Raw genomic sequence first — 13382 nt, forward strand, 5'->3', positions numbered from 1 at the left:
AATACTTATAAATTTATAAATAAAATGATGAAAATAAAGAATAAATTTACAATAAAATCTATACCTTTAAAATACTTGTAAATAAAGTTATAAATGTATTTGAAAATTTATAAATCAATGTATAAATAAAATATAAATAAAAATATGAAAAGTAACAACTATAAATAAACCTAATATTTAAAATATTCGTAAATAAATTTAAACTAAAACACACATTTAAACTAACTATAAATAAATAAAATGCACATTTAAAATCTATAAATAAATTTATAAATAAAATATGAAAATTAATATTATAAATAAATTTATAAATAAACCTATATATTTAAAATCTTATAATCTTTATATAAAATCTTTACAAATAAAGAAATTTATAAATTAAATACATAAATAAATAAATTTATAATTAAACACAGAAATAAATTTATAAATAACTCATAAATAAAATTTAAACTACTTATAAATAAATTTATCAAATTTAAAATATTTATCACTAAATTTATAAATTACAAATATGACAAATAAAATATGCTGTGCCAAAGAGAGCCACAGAGACCCCCAGTCCTGATAAAACACTCGGGATCAAGGCTCCGGTTTGGGGACAGCTGGAGCCGAGCCCTGCCCGGGGGGGAACCCAAACTGAGTTTTCCTGGAAAACAATCCCCCACCAACAGGAACTGAACTCCTACACTGGAGACGGCTCCGGAATCAAGTCCCTCACCACAAATCCATGGATTTATGGCACATTTGGAACACTCTGGGCAGCCCCAGGGCAGGTTTGTTTGTGCACCACCCTCCTCTTCCTCCTCCACAGAACATTCCTATTATCATTATCATCATCATCATTACTATTATTAAAATAATTATATCAAATATTCAATGAAACATTCAATGAAATAATCCACAGCCTCCAATACCAGCAGACAAGGAAAACACTCCCGACCTCAAAAAACGGGAGTTCTGGGGCTGGAAAACACCCATTGAACCAGAAAACTGATCCATGTGGGAGCCAGAGCAGGAAATCCAGGGAAAGCTTGGAGCTCTCCAAGATGGACTCCGAGATGGGGGTGATATTTGAGGTCCCTTCCAACCCAAACCACTCCAGGATTCCAGGATTCCCAGCTGCCCTGCAGACTCCAGCTCAGCTCAGACAGGGATGGGCGGCTCCAGCCCCAAATCCCTGGATGTGGGACATTCCCAGAGCCAGGCTGGGGGTGCTCCCGACACCCCCACACCTCTTCCAGCACCTCCTACATCCCGGTGGGATACACCTGGATCTGGAAGAACCAGAGTCAGTGATTCCACCTGGGCTCTAGGGAAGGGTCAGAAAATTCCCTGCGGGATTTGTGCCCCATATTCCCCAATGCTTGGGAAAGCCTCAAACTTTCCCTGGAGTTCTTGCTCAGGATCCCAGGACTGGGATAAGGCAGGAATCCCCTTCTTGGAGAACCTCAAACCAAAGGCACAATGCATGTTCCTAACCATCGGATCTGCTCCCACAGGGACACAAGGAATTCCAGTTGGATTTTTGGGATGTGCAGGAGCACATTCCCTGTTTCCCAAGCAGAGGAGCCCCAGGGATGGCCCAGCTGAACCAGGACTGAGCTCGAGCCCAGAACCCCCAGGAACCAGTTCTCGTGCCGGGAACCAGAGAGAGCAAAGGGATCCTTGGGGCTCCAACATGGAATCTCCTCCTGCAGTTCAGGATCCCCTTTTTCTTTCCCCAGGTGTGAATTCCTGCTCTTCCATGAGCCCATTCCCATGTCAGGTGTCTGTTTCTAAACCAAACTCCTGCCCAGAGCTCCATCCTCAGCATTCCCTGTTGAGTTTATTGGATTGACTTTTCCTACCCAACTGCCTTGGAGACACTTCCTGCCTCCTCCTGTGGAATTCTGGAGCAACACTGACCCCCGGCTATTCATTGGAGCTGTTCCTCCAACTCCAGCTGCCCTTCGAGGAGCTCATTCCCTGCCCAGATCCAATAAAACCATGGGATCGTGTTATCAGTCAGATCCAGCATCAACCCAACGGATGGCTCCAAATCCCAGAGCAGGGGGAGGTGGGATCTGTCTTTCCCAGGGGGAAGGGAAAGACCCAGCCCAGTTTGATGGATTCAATTACTGGCACAATTAAACAGTTTTCCTCCTCCACCTGCAGGATTCTGTGGGAATTTCACAGGAGTGATCCCATTTTTCCTCCTCCCTCAGGGTGAACCGCAGGGTCTGAGCTCTGCTCAGCTCCAGGGCAGGGACAGCAGAGGGAATCATGGAATAGCTGAGGTTGGAAAAGCCCTCTGAGATCGTCAAGTCCAACCATCAACCCACCCCCACCACTAAAACTGTCCCCAGGGGCCACATCCACAGGGATTTCAAATCCCCCCGGGGTGGGGACTCCAACTCCCCCTGGGCAGCCCCTTCCCGTGCTTTACAGCCCTTTCCAGGCAGGAATTTCCCCAATATCCAACCTGACCCTCCCTGGCTCAGCCTGAGGCCGTTCCCTCTCCTCCTGTCCCTTGTTCCCTGGGAGCAGAGCCCGAACGCCCCCTGGCTCCCCCCTCCTGTCAGGGAATTCCAGAGGGAGAAGGTCCCCCCTGATCCTCCTTTTCCCAGGCTGAGCCCCCCCAGCTCCCTCAGGGCTTCTCCAGCCCCTTCCCAGCCTTCCCAGCCCTGGACTCTCCAGGGACCCCTTTGGCACCAGCTGCTCGTTCCCATATCCCACATCCCAATCCTGGGTTATCCCAGCCCCGCCCGTGCCAAGGGCATTCCCAGCGCTCCAGGCCCACATTCCCAGCTCCAGGCCCACATTCCCAGCTCCAGCAGGGCCGGCTCAGGGGGTCGGTGGCTCGGCCCTGCTTTGGCTCCCAATGGGTTTCCCTGTCCCTGGAATTCTCCAGGAGGTGTTTGGGTGAGTTTGGGGCTGCCCTGGGATGGCCTTGGATTCTCCCGAGGGTTTTGTGGCTGGAGCAGGATCTGCCCATGGATTGAGCCCAGGGAGCCTTTCCTGGCACATCCTGGAATTCTCTGCTCCCAGGGAATATCCCACAGAGCTGGAGGAGTCTCCAGACACGATTATTGTTGAACACAAAGCGCTTTTTGTGCCATTGTTGGAAGCTTCTGGATTAGGAGAAAACCTCAGGGCATTGGGGAATTCTGGTCAGGATTCCTGTGGATTCAACATCTATTTCTGGATTTCCTTTGGAAGAGGATGATGATGATAATAATAATAATGATGATGATGGTAATAATCATAAAAAATATATAGAAAATAAATTTATAAAATAAATATGATACAATGAATAAAATGTAAATAAATATAAAATATTAGCATATAATAATTTTAATTACTATACTATTATTCCCCACAGACAAACCAGCCCATACTTCACCTGACACAGTAACTTGTCTTTCCCTATTTTTTTAGGGCTTTTCCACAGGCCAGCTGCCCCTGCACTCCCCATTCCAGGCCTGAGCTGTGGCAGGGGTGACACCCCGAGCTCTCCCTCTCCCTCTGCTCTTCCCCAGCTCCTTTATCCCGTAATCTCTGCACTGAAATCCAAGTTCTTGGGCTTGATCCCATCATCAAATACAATAATGGATCAATCTGGGCCCTCTCCTGCTGCTCTGGGACAATCCAGTGTCACACATTCCCAACACATCCCCTGCACACCCCTGAGGATCCAGAGTTCCTCCATGGAACAGCTCCTGCCTCCTGTCCCCCATTCCAACACATTCCTTGCACATGAAACAGCTCCTGCCTCCTGTCCCCCATTCCCAACACATCCTTGCACACCCCTGAGGATCCAGAGTTCCTCCATGGAACAGTTCCTGTCTGCAGTGCTCCCTGACCCTGGGGCTGAGCCAACTCCTCCTGCTCCAGCGGCACAGGAGGGAAGGAGAGCTCCAACAGACCAGCCCCGACCAGCGGAATCACCCACCGGGAGAACAATCCCAGGGTTTGCCAGGACGAGGAAATCCCGGGGTTTGCCAGGATGAGGAACATCCCGGGGTTTGCCAGGAGGAACAATCCCGGGGTTTGCCAGGACGAGGAACAATCCCGGGTTTGCCAGGCGAGGAACAATCCCGGGGTTTGCCAGGATGAGGAACAATCCCGGGTTTGCCAGGACGAGGAACAATCCCGGGTTTGCCAGGACGAGGAACAATCCCAGGTTTGCCAGGACGAGGAACAATCCCGGGGTTTGCCAGGATGAGGAACAATCCCGGGGTTTGCCAGGACAAGGAAGGTCAGCCCTGGAAATCAGGAGCTTGGGGCCCAGGGAGAATAATGGGTTCATTTCCCGGGGCAGGGACACCCCAAACAACGACCCACAGTGGGGGCTTTGGGCCTTCTCTGAACTGATGGAACATCACGTTTTATATCATATATTTATAGATGGCGTTTATTTTAGATTATATTTATAGTATATAAAATTATAATTAATTAATTATCATATAAATTCGTATTATACATATTATCGATAATAGTTTCTATTTAGATATATATTTATTTTATAGTGTATGTTTATATATTTACATTTATTTATATATAATATTTCTATATTTATAGTTATTTATCTATTTATATTATATACATATATATTTTATATACTTTATATTTATTTTTATATTTTATATTATATCTATATTTATATTTATATATATATTTATATATTATTATATATTTTATTTGTATTTTTATTTTTATATTATATTTTATATCGTTGTCTTATATTTTATTATTATATTTATATTTTATATTTATCCATTTTATTATATTTATATTTATATCTGTATGTTTATTTATATTCTATTTATAATATATTCTATTATCTGTAATCTATTTTATTACACATTTATATTAAAAGGCTGATCCACCACAAAATGCTGCCCCCAAAGTGCTGACCCTCCCAACAACCCAGCCCCAAAGTCAAGCACATGCCAAGGCTGGGGTTTGTTTTTTGTGTTCTTTGCTCAACAACCAGAAATCTTGGGTTATCAGGGCCCTGGGAAGTTCCAAGGGAGCCAAAAGCACTCAGACCTTTGGTACAGGATCAAAGTGAGACCCAAAACCAGGAAAAAATCAGAGCCAGGTGTCATTGGAAAGATTTCAGCACCAGGACAGAACATTCCAGTCAATCTGCTCTGGTGCAATGAGGGGTAGAACAGGAATAGAGGAGAAATCTGGATTGTTTAATTTCTTCCTCCAAACACACTGAAAACTGCTCCAAATCCTGAAAGTTTGGAGCAGAAACACAAATTTCTCATGAGAATCTGCACTCTCAAAGCAGTGTCCTGCCAATAAAAGCTGCCTTGGACAAGAGGCCCATCTTTGTGCTGGTTCAGCAGCATCTGGGTACCTACAAATCCAGGATGATAAACTGTAAATATCACTGTCAGACTCTTGGGGGGCTGTTGTAGAATTGTTTCCAAATCCCACAAACTGAGGGCAAATTTCAGTTCCCAGTTGCCAACCCCCCCCCCATTCTGCAGCCCATTTATCTGAAATAAATTTGTTAACCCTAGGGATGCAAACAGAGAATAAATCCTCAAATAAAACACATTTATTTCCCCACTAAGGTCAGAGAATCCTTGTGTTCCACCCCCCACCCAGCAGGAAAAGGGATTTCAGCTCTTCACTTCCTTGGCATTGCAATTTTCATTCCATCATTAACAGAATTCTCATTCCAAATGAACAGAGTTTTCACTCCATATGAACAGAATCCCAGCCTACACCAACCCAAAGGGGTTCAGGACTTTAACCTGGAGGCTCAGTCTCAGTTATTCCAGAGAATCTGAGGAGTTGTGGTCAATAACAAACATTAACTGCACGTCACAGCAGCACCAAGATTAACTGAGTGCTAAAGCCACACTGCCACCACCTGACCAAACCCTCCTGGCACGGAACAGCAGCTACTTCCCATTCTTTATTCAGCTTTAGATCACATCAAAAAGCTCCTAATTAACCACCAGGACAAAGGGAGACTTCACAAGCAACACCCGGGACAAATCCCACAGCAGCTGCCACCAGCTCTAAGGGTCTCCACGGACACACACGATTTTCTACAGCTCTAGGGAGGGGAACGTGGGCACAGAGGGCACAGAGTGGGCAGCGAATGAGGCAGAGGTCAGGTTCAGGTTTGCTCTGGGGAAGGTACTTACATCCCAAAGCGCAGCGTGCCCGAGACGTAGGTCTGCCAGTGAGCGCAGTAAAACATGAACGTCCCAGCAAAACAACAAAAGAACATCCAGTCAGGGTTGGTGCCCAGCTGCACAGCAATACAAGTTCCCAAAACCACAAAGACTGCAGGAGAAAATCAGTCACTCAGTGAAAAGGGGGAGTGGGACACGGGCGTCAAGATCCTCAGCAGAAGCAAAGCTACACCCGGGGCCAGTGCTGGGGGTGGCCTTGGGGGGGTTTGCACAAAACACCTCAGTTTGAAATAATTAAAACTGCAAAATGGGTATTGAAATGCACATCAGTCACTAGAAGTCTGCAGGACTGAGGGTTTCTCAGTCTCCCATGTTTTTACTCCACTAAACAGTCCCATGAAGGGACTCGGGTGGTTTGTGCAGGTCTGGGGGTTTTCTCCTGGATCCAAGATTTGCTGGGCATTCCCCCCCCCCCCATTTTCTGATTTATGGAATCCAAGGTCTGTCATTCGGGATTCCCAATGGATCTGTGCTTTCCCCTCCACATTTTCACACACAGTTTTGCTAGAGAATTCCTAAAAACTTAAAGCTTTAGAATTTCAGGAACCCAAACCACCTGACCAGGAGTGGACTCTGTGATCCCTGTGGAACCCTTCCAACTCAGGATATTCCAGGACTTTTTTTGCAATGGGGTTAAAGTTCAGGCTGGCTCAGTGCCCTCCACCTTCCCAGGAACTGATCTGGCTGATTTTAATCTTAATTTTAATCTTTTAATCCTAAACTCAAGACTTGCAGAGTCCCACTGCTCGGGCTTCAGACCTGCCTAGAGAGTCACCCCAAAATAACCCAACAGAGCATTCTGAGGACTCCTACAGACAATGTTTGAGAGCCAAGACTCTGCTGAACCCTCCCAGAAAAGTGCTGGCTCAGGCTGAATCAGCCACATGCTCGTTTTGTTTTCAGTGGAACACAAGAGGAGACAACTCAGGTGGTCCAGGGTACAAAGAAAGGTGACCTCCTGAGCTGAAAAATTATCCTTTCAGTCCTGCATTCAGTAAAAAAAGCTTTTTCTTTTTTTGGGGGGGCATTGCAGATTTATTCCCTGAAATAAGAATCACTTAATCCTCCGAGTTCAACCAGAAATAACAGCAATACCTGTGGACAGGGAATCACAGCCATGATCAAAGAGCTCTCCCAGGGGAGTGCTGCTGTTTGTCCTCCTGGCTTGTTTTCCATCTATGGCATCCAGGGACTGGTAGATGAAAAGGCCACAAGCACAAGCAATGTATGCCCAGGGAGGTGCCTGACAGGGAAAGGAAAGCAGAAGAAAGGTGATTTTCAAACCTCAGCATTCCAAGTGCTGCAGCTGCCCTGTCCCACAGCCTGACTCAGCATTTTCCCTCAGCACTTCCAGGTCACCCAGGGCCCTGCCAGGACAGGCAGGATGGGGCTGGGACATGTGGAATGTAAATAAAGCAGGGCCCGAATTCCAGCCTGGATCAGCTCCAGCCTCATGCTCCCAGGCAGCTGGAGCAAACCCCAGCCCCACACGTGCACAGGGTGTGCAGTGAAACCCTCCAGGTAGAAACCCCACAACTTCCACCCCAAACCCCAAGCTCCCCGTGCCCAGGGACATTGGAGCTGTGGCACTGCCCAGACTGTTCCCTGTGGCACTGCCCAGACTGGAAGCTCAGGAGCCTCTGAGGGCCTCCAGCATCAGCAGCTTTGCCAAGAAAATCCACCTTAACCCCCCTCACAGCCCCCTCCTGCAGAGCAGTTTGGATTTCCACAGAAAGCCCAACAATGCCAAAGCCAGAACTCTCCAACTGCAGTTTTTTTCTGCTGTTTGAAGCATGACCCACCAAGCCCAGAAAAGGCAGATCCCCACCCCTCTGGCTCAGCTGCCACTCCCATCAATCCCAAATTATTGGCTGTTTTGCAACCTTCCCACTCAACACACGTGGGCATTTACGAGCAGCTCTGTCTTCCAGAGCACACCAATAACCAATAAAGTCCAGGGCAGTTTAACCAACCCAACCTGACTCTCAGAGAGCACTGAGTCCAGCTTAGCTAGGCTGACACAACCACGACTCACTGGAGCACAGCAACTAAAACACATTCCCTTCTCCAGCCTCCACTGCTCCTGAGTGACCAAACCCCTTCATTCTGCCCCAAAAGCTGCTCTGCTTTCAGCACTTCATCTGTACAAACAACACACGGGGGGCGGGGAGAGAAAACCACATTTCCCAAGGTTTTGATGCCACAGAATTCTAGCCCCTGGTGTTATTTTATTCCTCATTTCTAGGTTTTATCCCCATGTTTAATTACCTTCAGGGTGATGCAATTTTTCTCTACAACCCCCCCAAAAAAATCCCTCTGCTGGCTCTTCTCTCTCCTTTCATTAGCAGTGTAGGTGTTTCCACTGAGAGGTTATTTATATCTGGGGGAAGATTTCACAGCTCCCTCTCTTATCCAGGCCTTTTTTTCCATTCTTTTTTTTTAAAAGCGAAACAATTCATCACTCAGCACTTTGCCAGTTGGGTCCTCCCAGCTCAGCAGGAAGGATTTGCATCCTCCTCTCTCCAGCTCAGCTCCCCTGGCTACACCTCTCAACAACAGGAAGAGACAAGTCACTCTTGGAGGAAACCAAGGGAAAAAAAAAGCAAAACTAAGGCTGAGCTACAAGGAAGAGAAAATTTACATCTGAAAGCAAAAGTGCTCTGGGGGAGGAGGAAAAAAAAAAAACAACAAAAAAAGCCAGCACATTGTGGAGTTTCAAAGGCCCATTTTCTCCCAGGCAGCTCCTGACACTTCAAAGGCACCTCCAGCACCGGGGCTGCGGTTGCCATGGGCAAAGTGGAGCAGGAGCTGCCTCAGCAGGTCATCCTGATCCAAGGGAGAGGAAACCTCAGTCACCTCCCCAGAGCACCCCAGAGCTGTGCTCTGACACAGCTCACTCTTGAGTTCCTGGTGCTCTGACACAGCTCACTCGAGCTCCTGGTGCTCTCAGTGCAGCTCAGTTTGTGCTTCTGGAGGTTCATCACCAATCAAAACAATACCAAACAACCCAAACCTCTACATTCATTCACTCTTGCTCTGGCTCAGTGCCCCAGATGTCCTGGGACAGCTGAAGTGCCTCTGTCAAACCAGATTTCAGAGCCTGAGCCCCCAAATAACCCCCAGTTAAAGCCAGCCCACCCCACAGAGCCCCAGGCCTGCAGGAGGAGCTGCTCCAAGTGCTCCCTGCTCCAACTGTTTATCTTCCACCTGCCAAATTCCATGAGTTGTTGTGAAATTATCTGTTTCAAAAGATTTCTAGGACAGGCAAACACCCCTTTCCTGTATCACACAGGGAGCAGGGATGTGCCAACCTAAGTGGGGTTTGGAGCCTGGCTGGGAACAAACTGTGCTGCTCTATTCCCAACCTCAGCTCGGGACAGGAGGGAGCTCAGATCCAGCTGGAAATCCTGAGGCATTTCCAGCTTTCTGGTGTGGACACACCCCCTTTCCCAGGGCAGCTTTTAAGGTTTCCACGTTCAAGTGGAAAAAAAACCCCAAAACTTTCCCAGAAAGTTTTCGGTGCAAGAGAAAAAAAACCCTTTGAAATGAGGAACTTGGAAATGGCTCCTGAAGACTCTTGGGGCCCTGAAAGCAGGTTCAGACAGTTCTCCTGAGGGCAGGGCAGGAGCTTGTGGTGCATTGAGAACAAGATAAACCTCCTGACTTTTATCCAGCCTCTCACAGGGGGGACACGGCCCAGGAACACAACCCTGTGTCCCCAAACTGCCCCAGAGCCTGAGCTGAGCTCTGAGCCAGGTGTCCTATCACAAAAATTTCAGCACCAGGACAGAACAGTTCCAGTCAATCTGCTTTAGTGTAGTCAGGGGCAGAACAGAAATCTGGATTTTTTTTTTCCTCCAACACACACTGAAAACTGCTCCAAACTCTGAAATTTTGGAGCAGAAACACAAATTTCTCATGAGAATCTGCACTCTCAAAGCAGTGTCCTGCCAATAAAAGCTGCCTTGGACAAGAGGCCCATCTTTGTGCTGGTTCAGCAGCATCTGGGTACCTACAAATCCAGGATGATAAACTGTAAATACCACTGTCAGACTCTTGGGTGGGGCTGTTGCAGAATTGTCTCCAAATCCCAAAACTGAGGGCAAATTTCCGTTTCTGGCTGTGAAAGGTTTAAAAGATTTCAGTATCAGGACAGAACAGTTCCAGTCAATCTGCTTTGGTGGAATGGGGGGGTTAGAACAGAACCCTGGATTTTTCATTTCCTTCCTCCAATACACATTGAAAACTGCTCCAAAGGCTGAAATTCTGGAGCAGGAACACGAGTTTCTCAAGAGAATCTGCACTATCAAAGCAGCATCTGGATTTTTAATCCTCTTCCTCCAATAGCTGGTTCTGTCAGACCTGCTCCACAGGGGTGTGTGGGCCTGAGGAGCTGCTGTCCCACCCCAAAACCCAGCCCCAGAATCTTGGGTTATCAGGGCCCTGGGAAGTTCCAAGGGAGCCAAAAGCACTCAGACCTTTGGTACAGGATCAAAGTGGGACCCAAAACCAGGAAAAAATCAGAGCCAGGTGTCATTGGAAAGATTTCAGCACCAGGACAGAACATTCCAGTCAATCTGCTCTGGTGCAATGAGGGGTAGAACAGAAGCCTGGATTTTTAATCCTCAAAGAGCTGGTTCTGTCAGACCCTGCTCACACAGCTGTGGCCTGAGGAGCTGCTGTCTCACCTCAAAACCCACCCCAGGGGGGCACCAAGATTTACAGACAACAGGTTAAAAGTACAAAAACTGTGGGCTGGCCCAGCGAGAAAGCAGGAACCACCCAGAACCAGTGCCAAGAGAGCAGGAAACCACCCAGAACCAGTGCCAAGAGAGCAAGAACCCCCCCAAGCCCAGTGCCCTTGCCAGGAGGTGCCCCCAGCACCCCAAAGGGCTCCAAGGTGCCCAGCTCACCTGCTCTGTGGCTGTGGGGCAGTACCACACCAGCAGCAGGGTGGTGAGGATGTTAATGCACAGTCCGACGATGGTGATGAGGTTGGGGGCGATCCAGGCGGGCACCCTGCCCACCAGCCATTCCCAGTAGCCCTGCATGAGGGGCTCCAGCAGGGACCTGCCTGCGCTCTGGTACTTGTGCTCCTCGAGCCGTTTGAGCTGGTGCTTGCTCAGGGGGGGCGTGGGCAGCTGCACCAGCTTGCTGAGCACACACCCAGCCCCGGGGCCGTGCCCACAGCCCGGGGGCCTCGGCCTGGGCCTCCCCACATCTCCTCCTGCTGCCTGCGGTTGCCCGCTCATGGGTCGTATCTCATCAATTCGGTAGGCTGGCCTAGGAGGTGAGGTTTGGCAGGCAGGAGCTGTGCTGGAGAACCATAAGATCCTGCAAGAGAAAGGAAGGGTTGGGAGAGACTCGTTAAGAGAAAACGTCCTTCCCCCTCAGAGGGCAGCCAGGCACCGAGCCATGCCCAGGGTCACCCCCGGGCAGTGGGCACAGCACCGGGGCTCACAGAGCTCAGGGTCACCCCCAGGCAGTGGGCACAGCACCGGGGCTCACAGAGCTCAGGGTCACCCGGGCAGTGGGCACAGCACCAGGGCTCACAGAGCTCAGGGTCACCCCCAGGCAATGGGCACAACCGGGGCTCAGAGAGCTCAGGGTCACCCCCAGGGTCACCCCAGGGCAGTGGGCACAGCACCAGGGCTCACAGAGCTCCAGGTGATCACCTCAGGCCCACGGTGTGGCTTTTGGGGATGGGCCCGTGCAGGGCTAAGAGCTGCACTCCCTGACCCTCGTGGGTCTCTTCCAACTCAGCGTATTCTGCGTGTGACACTTGAGCACCCAAACGAGATTTTAAGGTATCAGAAGTTTGCAGGTGCTGCTCTGAGGAGCCACCAGCAAACCAGGATGATTTTATAGGGTTCCTCCCTTAAAAAACAAAGGTTTTTTGAGAGTTGCTGAGGGAAATGTGAGAAATGAGTGTATAAAATTAGCTGTAAAATGCTAAGCTGCACCTTTACTTTCCTCACTGACTGCTGGGGCAAATACTCTGCAGCCACCAGCCAAAATTGGTATTTATACATATAAATACATCTATAATTTCTACTATCACCAACTTTCCATTACGAAAGGTTGGACTAAACCATATAATGCAATAATTCACAGGAGAAGTGCTGGAGCCCACAGTGCAGCAGCACCCTCATGTCTCTGGGTGGACCTTGGTGAGTCGCCAGGGCCCCCTGAGCACTTCAGATGTGAGCTGGCACTTCCAGAAACTCACCCCAGAGCAGTGACTTGTGGCACTGCCAGTCCCTCACACCTCTCACACCACTCAGGTTATCAACTGATGGCTCCAAGTTTACCCAAAGGTATCCAAACACCGCCAAGTCTGAAGTTAAATTGGCTTGGAGCAGCTCTGTCTCCTCGGTGATGCTGAACAGCCACCTAAAAACACTGATGACCTTTTTTTTTTTTCAGATTTATGTTCCTTATTTCTGTTTTTCTGTGGCTTTTCTCCTCTCCAGATTTAACCCAGTTGAGGTGAAAGCTCAACGTCTTGTCCAGTTTTCACGAAACATGCAGGAGCTGGAGAGCTTTAGTGGGTCAAAACCATTTCACACGTTTCTCTTATCCAGATTTTTTTTCCAGGAAGAAAAGAAAGTACAGGGTCAGGAAGAGCTTTTCCAGCACAAACAAAAACCCTCACAATGTTCCATCTCCCTTGAATGAAACGTGTAACTCTCCATAGGAAGAAGAGTAGAGAAAGGAAACTAAAAATAAGAGTTTGCTGTTTATCAATAGGAGACAATGGGGGGGGAGAAGAAAACGTGGCTGAAGCGTAGGAAGAGGGCAGGGTGCTCTAACTCCACACACAGGTAGGGAAAACAAGCTGTGGAAATCAAAGGTCAGCACTTGTCTGAGAACAGGAGCTGACACTGCCTCTCCACACCCTCATCAAGGCAAATTCCAGCAGTGAAAAGGCACCTCAGTGGGAGGGGAGAGGAGAAAGCAGGGCCTGGACTGGGGACGAGCTCGGCAAGGAGCAAAACTGCCCCTCTTTCATCACCCCGAGACCAAACCCGGCCGGCGCGGGGGCCCTGCGGGGACAGAGCACGGAAAACGAGGCCCCCGCGCACAGAACCCGGGGCGTTCTGAGGGGAAAACAACCCGGGGAGCCTCGTCCCCCACAACAAACCCCGGCCGGGGCTCCCACGGGGCAGGGCAGGG

The 13382-nt window shown here is 48.7% G+C and overlaps 1 protein-coding gene across 1 annotated transcript in view; it reads right to left on the reverse strand.

Annotated features, from left to right (window-relative positions):
- Positions 1-13382, reverse strand: part of CEPT1 (choline/ethanolamine phosphotransferase 1) — a 31193-nt gene that overhangs the window by 17417 nt on the left and 394 nt on the right. The window contains 3 exon segments of the mRNA XM_032710444.1: positions 6156-6297; positions 7302-7449; positions 11120-11540. Of these exon segments, the coding sequence (XP_032566335.1) occupies positions 6156-6297; positions 7302-7449; positions 11120-11458 (629 nt within the window). The 5' untranslated portion in view covers positions 11459-11540.

The sequence above is a fragment of the Chiroxiphia lanceolata genome, chromosome 25 (assembly GCF_009829145.1).
Source record: "Chiroxiphia lanceolata isolate bChiLan1 chromosome 25, bChiLan1.pri, whole genome shotgun sequence".
Classification (NCBI taxonomy): Eukaryota; Metazoa; Chordata; class Aves; order Passeriformes; family Pipridae; genus Chiroxiphia; species Chiroxiphia lanceolata.